This window comes from Cnephaeus nilssonii, assembly GCF_951640355.1.
Source record: "Cnephaeus nilssonii genome assembly, chromosome: 16".
Classification (NCBI taxonomy): domain Eukaryota; kingdom Metazoa; phylum Chordata; class Mammalia; order Chiroptera; family Vespertilionidae; genus Cnephaeus; species Cnephaeus nilssonii.
Window position 1 is genome coordinate 22,149,561 of NC_137087.1, and position 20,006 is coordinate 22,169,566.

Consider the following 20,006-nt stretch of genomic DNA (forward strand, 5'->3'; position numbering starts at 1 on the left):
ATTTTAACCCTGCTAATTGGCTTCTGTAAAATCTTGCTTGCTAAGACTACTCCCACTTCAGCGAGGCCATTAAATTTTCCCCAGACAAGTTTATCAGTGCTGGTGCCAGGCTAGGCCTCTGGTTGAGGTCTCAAGGCCCAGCACATACGGGCCCTTTAAGAACTTGCAAAAGGGGCCGGGAACACTCCATATTTGGGAGACAAAGAAGGTAAAATCATATAAATAGGGAGGATTCCTGCATGTTGGGGCCCAGAAATTGAGATACATTTTCCTCTGGACCCGCGTGTAATAAATGTAACTCCATCTCTCTAAGTATTGCTTTGTTCTTCTTCGGTTTTCTGTAACAGTTTCACTTAATGATTTTTTGACTTTACAATGGGCCCAAAATGAAATTAGAGACTGTCCTTAGAATTTTGATCTTTCATGGGCTGGTGTATGGGGTACGATATACTCTTGTGATGCTGGGCAGGGGCTATGACCTGCAGCTCCAAGTTAGCCCCACGAGCATGACAGTAAACAACTTATAGTCTACTGTGTTTTTATTATATTGTCTAATTTTGTTTAACTGTAGGCTAATGTAAGTGTTCTGAGCATATTTGAGGTAAGCTCAGCTAAGCTATGCTGTTTAGCAGGTTAGATGTATTAAATGCAGTTTTGATTTACAGTATTTTAAATGTGCAATGGGCTTATCAGGATGTAACTCTATTGTATTAGTAAGTCGAGGAGTATCTGTATACAGAGAAACCTTAAGCCAGCTCCTGATTAATGTATATATACGGAGGTATCATAATCCAAGTGGCAAGTTATCCCTAAAAGGCTTATATTCCATTTTAGTGCAGAAACACATGTAAAAGGAGATGGCTGTAACATTTGAAATGATGAAGAGAATGTCTTACACAAGAGACCAAATAATGAGCAGTTGCTCTTAGATGGATGAAGAGCTCAGCATCAGTATGAGATCAGTACTTAGAAGCATCTCTTTTCCTATGTACACACTTGGAGTGAAAAGTGATAGCCTAGGACAGTGGTCGTCAAACTCATTAGTCAACAGAGCCAAATATCAACAGTACAACGATTGAAATTTCTTTTGAGAGTTGAAAACCGACTTCTGCGCATGAGCCACGAAGTTTCAATCGCCCGAAGTTACATGCGCGCCTGCACGTGGTATTTTGTGGAAGAGCCACACTCAAAGGGCCAAAGAGCCGCATGTGGCTCGCAAGCCGCAGTTTACGGACCACTCGCCTAGGCCCTCTGCTCTCTATGCGTCATTAACAGCCTGATTTAGAGAGAAGGGGAGTTAATAGCAGAACTAACATGGTGTAAACTGTAGTTATAATTGTATATTTGCAGTTGCAGCATATTAGCTAATGATTTGTCAGTAAGTTTTATCTAGTTCATTCTATAGTGTACACTGGGCTCTTCTCAATTATTTACTTTATCTTTATGATATTCCCACTCATCTGGCTTTCTTTCCACCGTATTTTTTTTTAAAATATATTTTATTGATTTTTCACAGAGAGGAAGAGAGAGGGATAGAGAGTTAGAAACATCGATGATAGAGAAACATCGATCAGCTGCCTCTTGCACAACCCCTACTGGGGATGTGCCCGCAACCAAGGTACATGCCCTTGACCGGAATCGAACCTGGGACCTTTCAGTCCGCAGGCCGATGCTCTATCCACTGAGCCAAACCGGTTTCGGCTCTTTCCACCGTATTAAACTGAGCAGTATTTTTCACTTTTCTTCGTCAGCTTTTCTTTCTTTTCCTGATCACTAAATGTTGTTGTTATTTCTTACTTACACTACCTTTTTTAGTAACCTCCTTCAACTTCATTGCTTTGAATAGGAGTCTATATCTTGAAGACACTCAAATGAATATGTCCAGCTAGGTCCTCCCCCAATTGCCTCTTAAACATTCACACTTGCTATTTAATAAATATTTAATCATTAATATAGCTATATAACAATTACTAATTCCTATCCCACCAAATCTACTGCTCCTGAGGCCCTTATCCATTTCAGTAAATGGCACCACTGGTCACCCTGTTTCTCCAATTAAAGATCTAAGAATAATCCTTTCTTTCTTTCCTTTCTCACACCGAAATCAGTAAATCCTATGGACTCTGTCTCCACTTTGATCCTCGTCTCTCCATCTGCTCTGCTACAACTCTCACTTAGCCATTTCTTAGCTTGACCGCTATAAAATATCAACTGGTACAGCTTCCACTAAATTCTTCCACTATTTAGCAGCACCTACTAAAGCTGAATATATCATTCCCTATGACCCAGAAGTTCTAGGCATACATATATATATATACACAGCAGAAATACATTCACCCAAAGACGTGAACTAGAATGTCATTGTTCATAATAGTCCCAAACTGGACACTATCCAAATGTCCATCTGCAGTAGAAGAGATAAATTAATTTATATTGTAATCACAAAATTGTATACTTTACTGCAATTAAAATGAATAATTTATGACTATATACAACAATGTGGATAAATCCCATAAACATAAGATCAAGCCAAAGAAAATTGACAGTAATGAGAATACACAGCCTGATTACATTTGTATAGAGTGAAAAATATGGAAAACTACCGTAAGTTATGCTTTTAAAAGTCAAAATATCTTTGAAAAGTGTGTGTGTATATGTGGGGGAGAGGTTTGACTATAACTGAGAAGAAAGAATTCTGGGGTGCTTGTGAGGTTATGTTCTTTGATTTGAGTGTTAGTTACATGAGAATGTTCAGTTTGAAAAAATGTATCAACTTAATACTTATTTGTATTTTCTGTATAGGTATTATATTTTAACAAAGACTTTAAAATTTTTTCCTAAAACATAATTCACAAGCATAAATGTAAGAAATAAAACTATAAGACTCTAAGAAAGTCATCTTCATGACTTTGGATTAGGTAATAATTTTTTAGATATGACACCAAAAACATAGACAATAAGAGAAAAACAAATAAATAGGACTGCACCAAAACTTAAAATTTTATGTTTAAAGAAATTGTAAGGCGAGAAGACATCCTCAGAATGAAAGAAAATATTTGTAAATCGTATATCTGATCAGATTTATATCAAGAATATATAAAGGATTTAGCCGAGACCGGGTTGGCTCAGTGGATAGAGCATCGGCCTGCGGACTGAAGGGTCCCAGGTTCGATTCCGGTCAAGGGCATGTACCTTGGTTGCGGGCACATCCCCAGTAGGACGTGTGCAGGAGGCAGCTGATCGATATTTCTCTCTCATCGATGTTTCTGACTCTCTATCCCTCTCTCTTCCTCTCTGTGAAAAATCAATAAAATATATTAAAAAAAAAGAATATATAAAGGATTTATTCAACTCAACAGTAAAAACAAATAATCCAATTGAAAATGGACAAAGGATTTGAATAGATCTTTCTTGAAAAATGTATACCCCTGGCCAATAAGCATATAAAAGATACTCAAACGTAATTAGTCATTAGGGAAATGCAAATAAAAACTACAATAAGATACCACTTCACACCCACTTGTATTGATATACAATAAAAAATATATTGTTTACTGATAAACAATAACAAGTGTTTGTAAGGATGGATAAATTAGAACACTGCTGGTAAGAATGTAAAATGGTGTAGTCAATTTGGAAAATGGTTTGATAGTTACTCAAAAAGTTAAACATAGAGTTACCATATGACCCAGCAACTCTAGACCTAAATAATATACTATATGCAAGAGAATTAAAAACATAAGCTCACACAAAATCTTGTACAAAAATATTCATAGTAGCATATTCATAATAACCAAAAATGCAAACAACCCAAATGTCCATGTAATGATGAATGGATAAACAAATTATAGTATATCCATACAATGAAATATTATACAGCCAGAAAAAGAAATGAAGTACTAATGCATGTAACAGCATATATGAGCCTTGAAAACATTGTGTTGTGAAAGATGCCAGATACAAAAGAACAAATATTGCATGATTCCATGTATAGGGAATGTGCCAAATAGGAAAATTCATAGAGATAGAAAGTAGTTTAGTGGTTGCAGGGAGTATAGAGAAAAAAGGTCTGGGGAGTGACTCTTAATGGGTATAGGATTTATTTCAGAGGGAGGTTATGAAAATGTTCTGATATTCGTGGGGATGGTTGCAAAACTCTGTAAAATATACAAAAGACTACTTAATTGTAGTTTAAAGGGTGAAATTTTTGGCATATACATTTTATCTCACAGAGCTGTTACTTTAAAAATCTATAATAATAAAAGTGTAATATGCTAATTAGACCAAACAGCAGAACAACTTTCTGGATGTCATTCCGGACATCCTTCTGGATGAAGCTGTGATGGTGGGGGTTGAGGCAGAGGCGGTTAGGGGCTATCAGGCAGGTAGGTGAGCAGTTAGGGGCAATGAGGAAGGCAAGTAGAGCGGTTAGGGGCGATCAGGCAGGCAGCAGAGTGGTTAGGGGTGATCAGGCAGGCAGGCAAAGTGGTTAGGGGCAATCAGGCAGGCAGGCAAAGTGGTTAGGGGCAATCAGGTAGGCAGGGGAGCAGTTAGGGGTGATCAGGCAGGCAGGCAAAATGGTTACGGGCAATCAGGCAGGCAGGCGAGCAGTTAGGGGCAATCAGGCAGGCATGTAGAGTGGTTAGGGGTGATCAGGCAGGCAGGCGAGCAGTTAGGGGTGATCAGGCAGGCAGGCAAGCGACTGATCCAGGATCGGGCCTAAACTGGCAGTTGGACATCCCCCAAGGGGACCCAGATTGTGAGAGGGTGCAGACCGGGCTGAGGGACCACCTGCCCCCTTCCCCCATGTGCAAAATTTCATGCACCGGGCCTCTAGTATCCTATAAGATACATGGCTTGGGGTGAATCAAATTAGAAATGTAAAAAAGAAGAATAGCCTGTGTTGACAGAGATGTGCTAAACAGTCATTTTCACATGTTGCTTCTTAGAGTTCTAGAGAGTATTTTTCCATATGTATCAATAACCATAAAGATATTTTACCCTCACCCAGTTGTATATAATATTCTATGTACATGATCAAATGGCTAGACCCCCTCACCCCAAAATGAACATATCAGTGTGTTTGTTGAAAATTGGAAGTAATCTGATTTTTTCCCAAAAGGAAGGAAGGAAGAGACCAGAGGGTGAGGGATGTGAAGACCATAGAGGGAAAGGAGTCACACCCATAGTGACCGTGGACACCACATGGTTTTGCCTGATGAAGGATCTTGGCTTTAAGAGCTTAAAGGATTTGTCTGAGGCCAGCTAGTGTCCTGATTTCTGTATTAAGCAGCAGGGGCTGGTATCCAGTGCAGGCTCTCTGGGGCAGGCCTCTGGGTTTCACAGGCTTTATCTAATTCATACTTGTTAACAACCCTAGGCCCTGAGAGTACTGTCATCTCACTTTTTAGAGAAGAAGATGGAGTCTTAGAGACTCGTGCCTTGTGCAAACACATGCAATAACTGAAATTTCTAGGTAAATAGTCAAATAATTTTGACCTTAGAGAGTCTGACTCCCTCATAATACAGATCAGGAATCCAGTACCCAAAGAGGTAAAGCAACTTGCTTATTGTAGAGCTAAGATTTGAACTTAGGTCTCACGACTCTGTGCTCAATGTTTAAAATAATAGGATTTCTAAATATTAATTTTCCAGATATTTGTTTAAAGTGCCATGTTGGAGAGAATCAAACATATTATGAAGACAAATATAGATCACATTGCTTAATTTATCCCATTTACTATATTTTATATCATCATAAGAGGAGATTTTAATATCATAGTACTTACTACTTAATATGGTAAAACAAATTGAGTTTGTGATGATTATTTCCTGTGTTCAATCAGGTCAATAAATTAAATATATAGGTCTGTTATTCTAGGTCATTCTTTTCCCCTCCAAAGGGCTTAAGCCATTGCCCCTTCCCATCTATTATTCTCAAGCTTTCGTTTGCCTATTCAGAATCCAACATCTGCAGCTCTTTGCTGCTCACTGACAACTTCCCTTCCACAACCCTGGTTGCTATTATTGCCTTTGTTGTTGACAAAGTTCATGTGCCATGAGAACTATTTCCTTTTATTCCCCAGCCGCATCCCCACCATATGTGGCGAGCACCCGGCCACAATCCATTCATTTCAATGGAGCCGGACGGAGACCATATGCGGCACAAAAAGGAGCCTACCAGAGACCTTGCGGTCTCCGTCCGGCTCCATTGAAATGAATGGAGTGCGGCCGTTTGTGAGCTCCCCCTACCGTACGCGGTGACGGAAGTTTCAGCACCTGCCCTATAAGACGACACCGGCTAAGTCTACCCCCGACTTTTGAGAAGATTTTCCTGGGTTAAAAAGTCGTCTTATACGCCGGAAAATACGGTAACTAAAAATTGGAAATTGGTTAAGATAGTTGTTCACATATTCCTCTAATGACATTCTAAATTGACATAAAAACTGGATTATCGTAATCTTTTTGCCTATATGAAAAGCATATAAGTTAAACATAGCAAAACTAAGTTTTTAGAAGTGTGACTAATTAAGGTAGTTAATGCCTTTTGAACACTAAATCTGTCTTACTAATGTTTTGTGAAATGCTTATTCTTGGATTTATATTATATATACCTTCCATCTTTAGAAAGAAGTGATCTTCCTTGTCATGATTCCAAATTATTTCTCAGGACAAGGCTTAATTAACTGTTAACATTCTTAATACTTTTTTGTTTCTTTAAGTCATATAAGTGTTCATCTGGGACTAGGGAAATTCAAAGGTCTCACCCAATTTTAATGATTATATACTAAGTGAGCAAATGGAAATTTAAAAGAAAGAAAGCACCTAACACACTAATTTTTGAAAATAATTAAAATTATTGAAAATTCTTTTTGTTCCAGTGGACTAATGTGAAGAATAGGGAAAACAGTTACAAATTATAGCTACTTAAGGAATTGAAATCAAATTATTGTACTGCTTTTATTGTGTCATAAGCATATTAATAACTTAGAAAGCAGCACAGATAAAAGAGTAGCACACTGTTTCCTGCCCTCCCACCCACATGATTTTAAGCTTCTGACTGGTAGATAAAAATACAGGTTTCATTATATATGTACCTATGCCAATGATTGTTATATTGGGGGTGGATGCACTTTAAGTAACTAATTTTCACCACCATCTAGCCTAGTTATTATGGACCAAGAAATAGAAGAATCAGGAGATAAAGCTCCAAAGATTACCAAGAAAATCAATGGCAAAATTTAGAATTGTCTTCATAATCAGGGAGTCAAACAGGCCTAGGCTCCAACCCCAGTTTTGACACTTACCTACCAGTTGTTTGGTTCTGAGGCAGTTAACTTTTTGGAACCTCAGTTTCTTTTTAAAAATTTATTGATTTTTAGAGAGAGAGAAAGGGAGAGGGATAGAAATACCAATGAGAGACCTCATTGATCTGCTGCTTCCTGCACGCCCCCTATTGAGGATGGAGCCTGCAACCTGGGCATGTGCCTTGACCTGGAATCAAACTGTGACCTCTTGGTTGATGCTCAACCACTGAGCCACACCAGCTGAGCTGAACCTCTAAAATGGGTTGTTAGGTTGTTATATAGGGTAGTGATTAGTAGTTGAAATAATAAAAATTCCAGTCCCATCCTATTTCATGTGTGTTTGTCATATTATTATTAATAAAAGTGGTTCATTCCTATTAAACAAGGCCTTGCTTGTACCTAGCACTGGATCCGGCTCTGCAGTGCTAGGGTGGTCCTGGCTGGGCTTCAGAATCCTGTCGACTACACCAAGTAAATGTTGATGTGAGAAAAATTCAAACCTGTAGAGAATTTTTATGAGATTATTTAAATCAAACCGATGACATATGCCAGGGAGCAAGATCTCAAATGATCCCTGGCTTTTGTTTGTAGGTTGATAATCAGCCTCAAATTATATAATTTTGGCTGAAGTGGGGAGCATGGATATTGAGAGGGCGAGAAGAGAGAAGACTAGGAGGAGGCCCAGCAGAGATGATGAGCACTTAAACTAGAACAATGGTATTAGGGATAGATATAAGAGGATGTCTTTGGGAAATATTTAGGAGCTATTTTCAGCAGGATTTTAGTGGTTGATTAGAGGGGCTACGGATGGATGAGTTAAAAAAAAGTCAAGGGTGAATTATTTTTGGTTTAGGGTTGGATGGTAGGGACAGCAACTGACATAGGAAATATAGGAATGTTGGGTATGTTGATTTAGAGATTCCATGTACAATCCAAGTGGATATGTCTAGGAGGAAATTAATAGATGCTAATTAACATAGATCTGGTATTCATAAACATATATTTTGCTTTTACATTCTGGAAGCAAACTTGCTATAGAATATGTTGTAAAAACTGGAATTAGAATTTATTAACTTATACTGAGGAATAATGAGGAATGAGAGTTACACTTTGATCAGATAGGGTTTAAGCTTGTCATTTTGCTATTGGTTTCTATATGTCTTATGTCTTTATTGTTCCTTTATTCCTTCATTTATTGCTTTTTTGCATTAGCTAGGTATTATATATGAATATACATAATATACTATATATTTATAGTAAGCATGCATTTGTAAGTGTACATAAAAAACAGAAGGATACATATAGAGAGGGCTACACGATTTTAAAAGTTATTATTTTATTATTCATGGGATTATAATAATCATAACATTAAAAAAACACTATTTCCCACAATTGCTAAAGTTAAATCCAAGTGTATGTATGTAAAGACATAGATAATATATTTCTCTAATGACTTTGTAGACCCAGCTTTCCTCATTTAATTTCAAGAGAGAGCAAGACTCTACCAGTACTTTACAACTAGATTGATGTCTTTAACTGTAAGACTGTCCAAAAATTCAAAATTCAATATATAAACATGCAATAGAATTTGATAGTCAAATACAGCTTATTTATAGAGTAGTAGAAAGAGCCTAAGCAGTTTTTGGCATACATTAAGGATTTTACTACTGCAAAAAGTACTGAATCATGCTTTGCTAACTTAGAAAGGATCATAAAATCAGTTTATAATTTTTCTGGAGTCTGCTCTGATTCCTTGAACTTCTTCTAAAAAAATAAATTTTATTAAGTTAATTGGAGTGACATTGGTTAATAAAATTATATAGGTTTCAATTGTATGATTATATAATATATCATCTGTATATTGAATCATGTGTTCACCACCTAAAGTCAAATCTCCTTCCATCACTATATATTTGAATCCTTGATCTTCTTAGGAGGCAAGAATGTGGGTCTTATTTTCAAGTAGTCAAAGTATTTTTTTTTTAATTTTGTTGATAAATGGTTAAGTCATGATGATAAGATGAGAACTGTAAACTTACACAGAAAACTAAAAAATTTCCAAAACAGTTGGTGTTTGAATATAAACATAGTTTAGGAATTTGGAACTAGTCTACAAATATTTTAACAAAGGCAGTGTTTCAGAGCTTCGATTAAGTCTAGGAAATATGTGTAAAAGTAAACACAAAGCAGCTGAGTGCCATATATGTATGATCTTAGTAGCTAGGTGAAACTAATTTGAAAATAAATTTTCATCCAAATATTTTTTTATCCTCACCCAAGGATATATTTATATAATTAATTTTTTCTTTTTTAAATTTCTTTATTGATTAAGTTATTATATATGTGTCCTTATTCCATTACCCCTCCATCCCCCCCCCCCCCCACTCATGCCCTCACCCCTTTGTTGTCTGTGTCCATTGGTTAGGCCTATATGCATGCATACAAGTCCTTTGGTTGATCTCTCCTCCTTACCCCCACCCTCCCCTACCTTCCCTCTGAGGTTTGACGGTCTGATAGATGTTTCTCTGTCTCTGGATCTGTTTTTGTTTATCAGTTTATGTTGTTCATTATATTCCATAAATGAGTGAGATCATGTGATATTTATCTTTCTCTGACTGGCTTATTTCACTTAGCATAATGCTCTTCAGTTCCATCCATGTTGTTGTAAATGATAAGAACTCCTTCTTTTTTCCGCTTCGTAGTATTCCATTGTGTAGATGTACCACAGTTTTTTAATCCACTCATCTGCTGATGGGCACTTAGGTTGTTTCCAAATCTTAGCTATGGTGAATTGTGCTGCTATGAACATAGGGGTGCATATATCCTTTCTAATTGGTGTTTCTAGTTTCTTGGGATATATTCCTAGAAGTGGGATCACTGGGTCAAATGGGAGTTCCATTTTTAGTTTTTTGAGGAAACTCCATACTGTTCTCCACAGTGGCTGCACCAGTCTGCGTTCCCACCAGCAGTGCACAAGGGTTCCTTTTTCTCCACATCCCCACCAGCACTTGTCATTAGTTGATTTGTTGATGATAACCATTCTGACAGGTGGGATGGTACCTCATTGTTGTTTTGATTTGCATCTCTCAGATGATTAGTGACTTTGAGCATGTTTTTATATGTCTCTTGGCCTTCCTTTTGTCTTCTTTTGAAAAGTATCTATTTAGGTCCATTGCCCATTTTTGATTGGGTTGTTTATCTTCCTTCTGTTAAGTTGTATGAGTTCCCTGTAAATGTTGGGGATTAAACCCTTATCGGTGATGACATTGGCAAATATGTTCTCCCATGTAGTGGGCTTTCTTGTTGTTTTGTTGATGGTTTCTTTTGCTGTACAAAAGCTTTTTATTTTAATGTAGTGCCATTTGTTTATTTTCTCTTTAGTTTCCATTGCCCTAGGAGCTGTATCGGTGAAGATATTGCTTTGGCATATGTCTGAGATTTTGCTGCCTGTGGATTCCTCTAGTATTTTTATGGTTTCCCGTCTTAACATTTAAGTCCTTTATCCATTTTGAGTTTATTTTTGTGTATGGTGTAAGTTGGTGGTCTAGTTTCATTTTTTTGCATGTATCTGTCCAATTTTCCCAACACCATTTATTGAAGAGGCTGTCTTGACTCTATTGTATGTTCATGCCTTCTTTGTTGAATATTAATTGAGCATAGTGGTTTGGGTCGATTTCTGGGTTCTCTATTCTATTCCATTGATCTATATGTCTGTTCTTGTGCCAGTACCAGGCTGTTTTGAGAACAGTGGCTTTGTAATACAGCTTGATATCTGGTATTGAGATCCCACCTACTTTGTTCTTCTTTCTCAGGATTGCTGCAGCTAATTGGGGTCTTTTTTTATTCCAGATGAATTTTTGGAAAGTTCGTTTTAGGTCTGTGAAATATGCCGTTGGTATTTTAATGAGGAGTGCATTGAATCTATATATTGCTTTGGGTAGTATGGACATTTTGATGATGTTGATTCCACCAATCCATGAACACAGTATGTTCTTCCATCTGTTTATGTCTTCCTCTGTCTCTTTTTTTCAGTGCCCTGTAGTTTTCCGAGTATAGTTCTTTTACCTCCTTAGTTAAGTTAATTCCTAGGTATCTTAATTTTTTTGGTGTGATGGTAAATGGGATTGCTTTTTCAGTCTCTCTTTCTGTAAATTCACTATTGGTGTATAGAAATGCCATATATTTCTTGGCATTAATTTTGTATCCTGCTACATTGCCAAATTCATTTATTAAGTCTAATAATTTTTTGATGGAGTCTTTAGGGTTTTCTATGTACAGTATCATGTCATCTGCGAATAAGGACAGTTTTACTTCTTCTTTTCCAATTTGGATGCCTTTTATTTCTTCTTCTTATCTGATCGTATTGGCTAGTACTTCCAGTACTGTGTCAAATAGGAGTAGTGAGAGTGGGCATCCCTGTCTTGTTCCTGTTCTTAGGGGAAATGGTTTTAGTTTTTGCCCATTGTGTATAGTGTTGGCTGTGGGTTTGTCATATATGGCTTTTATTATGTTGAGTAATTTATTTTTTCAATCCTCACTCAAGGATATGTTTTTCATTGATTCTAGAGAGGGAAGAAGGGAGAGAGAGAGAGAGAGAGAGAGAGAGAGAGAGAGAGAGAATGAATCAATGTGAGAGAGATGGGTTACCTCCCGTATGAGTCCTGACCTGGATGAACCTGCAACCTAGGTATGTGCCCTGACCAGGGATAGAATCCACAACCTTGGGGTATCAGGATGACACTCAACCAAGTGGGCTAACTGGCCAGAGCTTAAATTATTTGGGTCATTTGAAAAACACCTATCTGATAGCTGCACCTCAGGTCCAGCCATTCGGTTGACCACATGCCAGAATTTGCACACACCTGCTTATCGGTTAAAGAAAGGCAAATTGCTTAAACTTTACCTGCCTCAAATTTTCCCTCAGCAATTCGGGGGGAGGTTAAGGCTGTCTTTTTCTTGTAGAAATAAAATAGAATTTTTTTTAAAAAAATATTTTATTAATTTTTTACAGAGAGGAAGGGAGAGGGAGAGAGAGTTAGAAACATCGATGAGAGAAACATCAATCAGCTGCCTCCTGCACGCCCCCCACTGGGGATGTGCCTGCAACCAAGGTACATGCCCCCTTGACCAGAATCGAACCTGGGACCTTTCAGTCCGAAAGCCGATGCTCTATCCACTGAGCCAAACTGGTTAGGGCATAAAATAGAATTTTAAGGTGTGAGAGAGAAAAAGACATCTCCAGAAATAACTTCTAAAACAAAACAAAAAAAAGAAGACAAAAGAAGTAAGTTCTAGAATTAGATCCTTGGGGTCGAGGGTTGTGGCTCTTTCATGAGCCTCTCCTCTCCCTGGGTGCCTAGCATTGGGTCCTGACACCGAGTAGCTGTTGAACTGAACTTTGGATTTCTGACCTCACAATGATGAAGACCAAATCATGAACACTGGCTCCAGCTGGTCTTTATAGCTCATCTCCACTCTGCTATCCACTGCCTCTCCTCTATCTCCACATCCCCAGTTGCTTGCTTCACCATTTACCTATGCACTCTACCTAAAATGCCTCTTCCCACCTACCAGAACTACGGAACAATTTCTGTGTGGTTTTGGACCCACTCAAATGTCACCTCATCTCTGGAGCTCCCTCTGACAGTCTCCTGGATAGAGTTATTGCTCTGAAGCATTTTATCTATATATATATTTTTCATATTATAATTTTTACATTAGTCTCCGTACTGGCTAAGAATTCCTTGACAGAGAGCTAGTGACTTGTGCATCATTTTATCCCCAAAGTCTAGCATGCACCGGACATTTAGAAAACACACAGTAATTTAAAAAAATAGAGATTTATTCTTTCTTGTTGTTATTAATCCTTACCCAAGGATATTTTTTCATTGATTTTTAGGGAGAGTGGGAGAGAGAGGGAAAGACAGAGAGAAACATCATTGTGAGAGAAACACGTTGATTGGTTGCCTCCTGCACAAGCCCTGACTAGGGCGTGGGCCGGGGGAGAAGCCTGCAACCAAGGTACAAGTCCTTGACTGGAATCGAACCTGTGACCCTTTGGTCTGCAGGTCGACACTCTGTCCACTGAACCAAATCAGCTAGGGCTGAGTTTTTGTTTCAGTGATGGTCTAAAAATTATTTTAAAACTTAAGACAAAATTTGTTATGCAATGATAGTTCACAATTTCATGGAACTAAGATTTTGGTTCCTCAAGTGAGAGTTTCTCAAATTCTAGTCCTTGATATATTCTAATGCAGGGGTCCTCAAACTTTTTAAACAGGGGGCCAGTTCACTGTCCCTTAGACCGTTGGAGGGCCGGACTATAGTTTAAAAAAAAACTATGAACAAATTCCTATGCACACTGCACATATCTTATTTTGAAGTAAAAAAACAAAACGGCAAAAACACCCACATGTGGCCCGCGGGCCGTAGTTTGAGTACACCTGTTAATGGTTAAGAACATGGGCCCTGGAGTTAAGAGTATTTGAGTTCAAATGCAGGCATTACCTAAACGGGTGATCTTGAGCAAGTTCTTTAAATTTTCTGAGCCTCCATTTACTCATCTATAAAATGGAGATTATAATAGTATTGATCCCATCGGGGTGCTCTGAGGATTAAATGCTCTTAGAATCCTATCTAGCACATACATGTTCAATAAATATTAACTATTATTGTTCTTGGAAATTTGTGCAGCAGTTAGAATTGTGTTGGGCTGCAAGTAACACAATATTGGACTATATTAGTTTCCTGTTGCTATTATAACAAATTACCACAAACTTCATAGCTAACAACAACACAAACTTATTATTTTACAGTTCTGGAGGTCAGAAGTCCAAAATAGGTCTCACTGAGATAAAATTAAGGTGTTGCCATGGACTGAACTGTTCTCCTGCCCCGCCCCCCATTAATTTGTTAAAGCTATAAACTCTCATATGATGGGATTTGGAGAAGGGGTTTTGGAAAGTAATTATTTTAGATGAGGTCATAATCGTGGGGCCCTCATGATGGGATTAACGGTCTTATAAAAGGAGGCACCAGAGAGCTTGTGCCCCTTCTCTCTCTGCCATGTGAGGACAAAGAAAGAAGGTGGCTATCTATAAGCCAGGAAGAGTCCTCACCAGGAATCAAATTTGTTGGCTCCTTGATTTTAGATTTCTCAGCCTCAAAATTGTGAAAAAATAAATTTCTGTTGTTTAAACCACTTAGTCTATAGTACTTTGTTATGGCATTCTGAACTGACTAGTCCAGATTTGTTCCTTCTAGATGCTCTAGGGCAGTGGTTGGCAAACTCCTTAGTCAACAGAGCCAAATATCAACAGTACAATGATTGAAATTTCTTTTGAGAGCCAAATTTTTTAAACTTAAACTATATAGGTAGGTACATTGTTATTAACTTAATTAGGGTACTCCTAAGCTGGCCTTTGCTAAAAACTCAAGGGGCCAAAGAGCCGCATGTGGCTCTTAAAGTTAACAAAGGGGGTCAGTTTGTTGTCAGTTTGATTCAAATAAACTCTTACGGGAAATTCTCAAAAAATAAAAATACAGAAATAGAAATACCTGTGGGTCTGGGAGCTGCCAAGGGGGCTGGGGCCTGGTGTGGGCAGCCAGCAGGGCTTCCCAGCTGTTTATGTTCTCCTTGAAAACAAGAAATTCGTGTCAGATGGGTCATTTTCTTTTAGATGTAAGCACAGCACCCTCTCATTTGCTGAATCTTCAAAAAGTACTATAACTTTGGGAGGGAGGAATCCCTCCATTACTATGACAAAGTCCATGTTTCTAGTAAAGCAAAGGAAACACCCCGAATATTAATAGAGTTTATCTCTAGGCAGTGGAAGTACAGGAGATCCTTTTCTCCCCCCTCTGTTTTTCTGTATTTGACAGATTTGAAGTAAAAATAAAGTATTATTCTTTTAATGAAAAGCTTTAACTAATCTGTATCATGAGCTCACAAAAGTCTCCATCTGCAGATTTAATAAAAATAACACAAAATTAATTAAAGCATGAGGCTTCTTTGATGATATTAAGTCCAAAAGTAAAAAGAAATGTTGTAAAGGAACCAAGATGGTGGCAAAGTTAAACAACTAAACTGCCACCGCACATAACAATTTCAAAAATACAACTAAAAGACAAAGCGTCTACCACCCAGAACCACAGGAAAGCTGGCTGAATGGTAGATTTACAACTAAGAAGGAAAAAGAAAGAACAAATGCGGAAGGGCTGAGGTACAGAGGCGCGTGAATCGGGCTGGTGTCGGGTGACGGGACGCACGGCTTTTTTTCCAACCTGAAGGGAGATAAGCTCCCGATCACTCTGAAATCCAGTTTCTGGGGACGCGCAGGAGACCCAGACACCTACGGGGAGAAGCTGGACTCTCGGCCATCATGTCGGAATGTGAGAGTGACTTTCTTGCAGAGGTGCGCCCAGCAATCAGTGTTTACTGCACTGGAGCACGGGACGCAGGGACTTGGAAACGGGAAAGGCAGAAAAGGCAGACTAGCAGCCATCGCCGTTTGCCATGCCCTAGCCTAGTGACGCCCTGAGACCCTGCCCCGCCCTGAGACCCGCCCCGCACATTCTACAAACCCGCCCAGGCTCCAAACAGCAGCTTTTGCATATAAATGGCCTGCCCTGTGGCAGCTTAACCAAATAAACAGCAGCTCCAGGCAGACTGCTCCAAAACCACTCAAGCAAAGAGGAGAAAACTGCAGTTTTTGCTGTAACTCCTGCTGAGTGGCCTCAGACAGTAGCTGACCTGCACCCCATTGGAGATCCAGAAACGAGGGCATCTAGTGGTCAGTGTGAGATGACACCAGATTTCAACCACTCGCATAAGGGACACATTCAAGAGGCAGACTCAGTGAGCGCCAAAGCCCTACTGCAACAAGTCCCGGCCCATAAACGTGTCTCCAGCACAGCAATTCTTCCTTTATAGACACAGCGGGTCCTCACAGCCAATTGACCTGGAGGTCAATTCCTCCCAGTGACACCAACAACAATCAAGACTTAAGTACAACAAGGCTGTACACACAGTCTAAAAAGGGGTGCACCAAGAGCATCCACCTCAGGTAACTGGGAGGCTGACCCGTTGAACCAATAGGACACCTAGTACACAAAGCTACCCAACCAACTCAGGGAAGCAGCAAAAATGAAAAAGAGGAGGCAAGGAAACAGATCCCAAACAAAAGAAATGGAGGAGAACAAACGACTGGACATAGAGTTCAAAACCACGGTTATAAGGTTTTTCAAGAATTTCATGGAAAAGGCCGATAAATTTAATGAGACCCTCAAGGATATGAAAAAGGTCCAACTAGAAATTAAACATACACTGACTGAAATAAAATATATTATACAGAGACCCAGCAGCAGACTAGAGGAACGCAAGAATCAAGTTAATGATTTGGAATACAAAGAGGCAAAGGACACGCCTCCAGAAAAGCAAGAAGAGAAGAGAATTCAGAAAGTAGAAGATAGTGTAAGAAGCCTCTGGGACAACTTCAAGCGTACCAGCATCCGAATTTTTGGGGTGCCAGAAGAAGAGAGAGAGCAAGACGCTGAAAACCTATTTGAAGAAGTAATGACCGAAAACTTCCCCCACCTGGTGAAAGAAATAGACTTACAAGTCCAGGAAGCGCACAGAACCCCAAACAAAAGGAATCCAAAAAAGACCACACCAAGACACATCATAATTAAAATGCCAAGGGCAAAAGACAAAGAGAGAATCTTACAAGCAGCAAGAGAAAAACAGTTAGTTACTTACAAGGGAACACCCATACGATTATCAGCTGATTTCTCAACAGAAACTATGCAGGCCAGACGGGAATGGCAAGAAATATTCAAAGTGATGAATAGCAAGAACCTACAACCAAGACTACTCTACCCAGCAAAGTTATCATTCAGAATTGAAGGGCAGATAAAGAGCTTCACAGATAAGAAAAAGCTAAAGGAATTCATCACCACCAAACCAGTATTACATGAAATGCTTAAAGGTATTATTTAAAAGGAGGAAAAAGAAGAAAAAAAGTAAAGATAAAAATTATGAACAACAAATACATACCTATCAACAAGTGAATCTAAAAGTCAAGTGAATTAAAAATCTGAAGAACAGAATAGACTGATGAACATAATAGAATCAGGGGCATAGAATGGGAGTGGATTGATAATTCTCAGGGGGAAAGGGGTGTCTGTGAGGGGGGTACGGAAAGAGACTGGACAATATCATACACCTATGGATAAGGATAGCGAGGGGGGGAGGTAAGGGCAGAGGGAAGGGTGGGAATGGGGAGGATGGGAGATATGGGGGGGGGGGTGAAAGGAGAAACAGTTGTAATAATCTGAACAATAAAGATTTATTTAAAAAATAAATAAAAATAGAATAATTAAAAAAAAAGAAATGTTGTTACATGGTTACGGGTCACTTTAATTTGCTAAGTTTTTTTGTAATGAGCATATTTTTATAATTAGAAAAAATACATTGTTTTAAAAGGGTAGTAACATTCATTGGGTGACTATAAGCACATATGTGCCCCTTGGATGTTTCTTAACTTCATCAAAAACATAGCCTAAGCTAGTTTTGGCTACTTTAAGAAAGAATATGATGACGTTGTTACACATATGTACAGTATGAAACGTTAATACAAAATTTGAAAAGAAAATATTCTATTCATTTTAGAGGCTTAAAAAATTAGGGATCACATATCTTTAAATGTAGGTGTGTTAGAATAATTGCTTGACTTTGTATCTGGGAACTGTGAGTTGCTTCTGTACACCAAGTGAAACATTAACTTTCTGATTTTTTTTTTTTTGCAACAAGATTACCAGCGATTGTGAGAGCTTGCAGAGACAGCGTGCAAGGAAAATGAAGCTCCCTATTTTCATAGCAGATGCATTCACAGCAAAAGCATTTCGTGGAAATCCTGCTGCTGTTTGTCTCCTAGAAAATGTAAGTATTAGTTTGAAAATGCAGTGCTTGGAATTCTAGGTTCCCTGAAAACTAAAGATGTCTTAAAAAAAAAAATCAGGCCTAACTGTTTACCTCTGTGTTTTTTTGTCAAATGATAGCAGCAACATTCATGTCTGCAAATGGATTTAGGTGAGAAAGCTTACACCTACATGTTTAATTCTAGAGAAATGAGGATTCGTGTAGGGAAGGACTAGAGCTCCCTGTTAGCCCTCGGGTTTTCATTTAGTTAGCACCAAATGTGGAGGAGAATAAAATTAGATGGGTTTTATGTGACTAGACATGGCTGATATTACATTTAGCATGAAAGATCCAAACTGCATATTTTTAATCTTACCCATAGTCCATGTAATTATAGATTTTTTTCAGGATGAAGAAATGAGGTGTTTTGCAAGGAGTTAAGTAGAAAGATAGAAGGAATTAGTTTACTGAAAGTCTCATTTTAAAAATTGCTTTTTGATTAGGATAAGTATTAACAGGTTAATTAAATATCCCCTGACCTTAAGTGCTTTGTGTTGGTCCCTGGTTATTATTAGAAGCAAGCCAAGATACCCTGCCATGCAGAGCAGTTAGTGCCAGAGTATGTATACGTGAGAATTACTTCAGAAACACAGTAAGCAATTCATGATCTTAAGTTATTGAGTTGGGCAAAGTGCGTGCTGGGGCATTCGTGTGCAGTGAATCCCAACTGGCCTGCACATCGGAATCACAGAGGAGCTTTAACATTTCTATGCTCAGGCCTCATCCCAAACCAGTGACAGAGTCTCTGGGGTGCGACCCAGGCTGCCCTGTTTGCTCATCTCCGTGTGTGAGTCCAGTGTGCAGTCAAGGCGGAGAGAGGCCCAGGTTTCCCTGAGATAGGTGAAGACTGTTGAGTCCTTGGTGTGCTGATTTTCTTTCCCAAGCGGAGCAGCCAAATGGTGATCAAGAGTTCAAGAGTCCCCCACTCACTTTAACAATGCATTCATTATGCCACCTTGCAGTTGGCACTGGCCAACCACACAGTGCTGAAAGTAATAGAGTTAACAGGCTTTATCAAGTAACACGATAGTTTGCGAGGATTAGCAAGAGAATAATTAACAACCAGATTCTAAGTCATGAACTTTCTTTAGAAATAATCTGGCAGCCCAGCTGGTGTGGCTCAGTGGTTGAGCATTGACCTATGAACCAGGAGGTCGTGGTTTGATTCCCAGTCAGGGCACATGCCTCTGTTGCAGGCTCACTCCCCAATGGGGGGCATGCAGGAGGTAGCCGATTGATGATTCTCATCATTGATGTTTCTCTCTCTCTCTCTCCCTCTTCCTTCCTCTCTGAAATCAACAAAAATATATTAAAAAAAGAAAAAGAAACAATCTTCAAATACAACTCCACCTTGAGGAATTGTGAAATTGACTAAAGCTGCTTGTCAAGAATCTCAGTATATTTGCCCATGTTTCCATATGTAACATCCTTGAAGAGTTTTGAAAATATTTTTAAGTGATTTATATACTCAGTTTTCACTAGATGACAAGGATCAGCATTATTCCTCATTCTTTTATCTCCAGTGTACTCATTAAGCAACAAGGTTAAGGATCTCTCTCTCTACCTACCTACCTAACTCTATCTCTCTATCTACCTCCCCATTAAAATATACTTTACAAGCCAAAACCGGTTTGGCTCAGTGGATAGAGCATCGGCCTGCAGACTGAAAGGTCCCAGGTTCGATTCCGGTCAAGGGCATGTACCTTGGTTGCGGGCACATC

General features: G+C 38.8%; 1 protein-coding gene across 3 annotated transcripts in view; it reads left to right on the top strand.

Annotated features, from left to right (window-relative positions):
- The window catches only part of PBLD (phenazine biosynthesis like protein domain containing), a 58,127-nt gene that overhangs the window by 19,767 nt on the left and 18,354 nt on the right, over positions 1 to 20,006 (top strand). For all 3 annotated transcript variants that reach the window (XM_079793322.1, XM_079793320.1, XM_079793321.1), the window contains one exon: positions 18,118 to 18,246. In XM_079793322.1, the coding sequence (XP_079649448.1) occupies positions 18,163 to 18,246 (84 nt within the window). In that variant the 5' untranslated portion in view covers positions 18,118 to 18,162. The remainder of the gene's footprint in view (positions 1 to 18,117; positions 18,247 to 20,006) is intronic.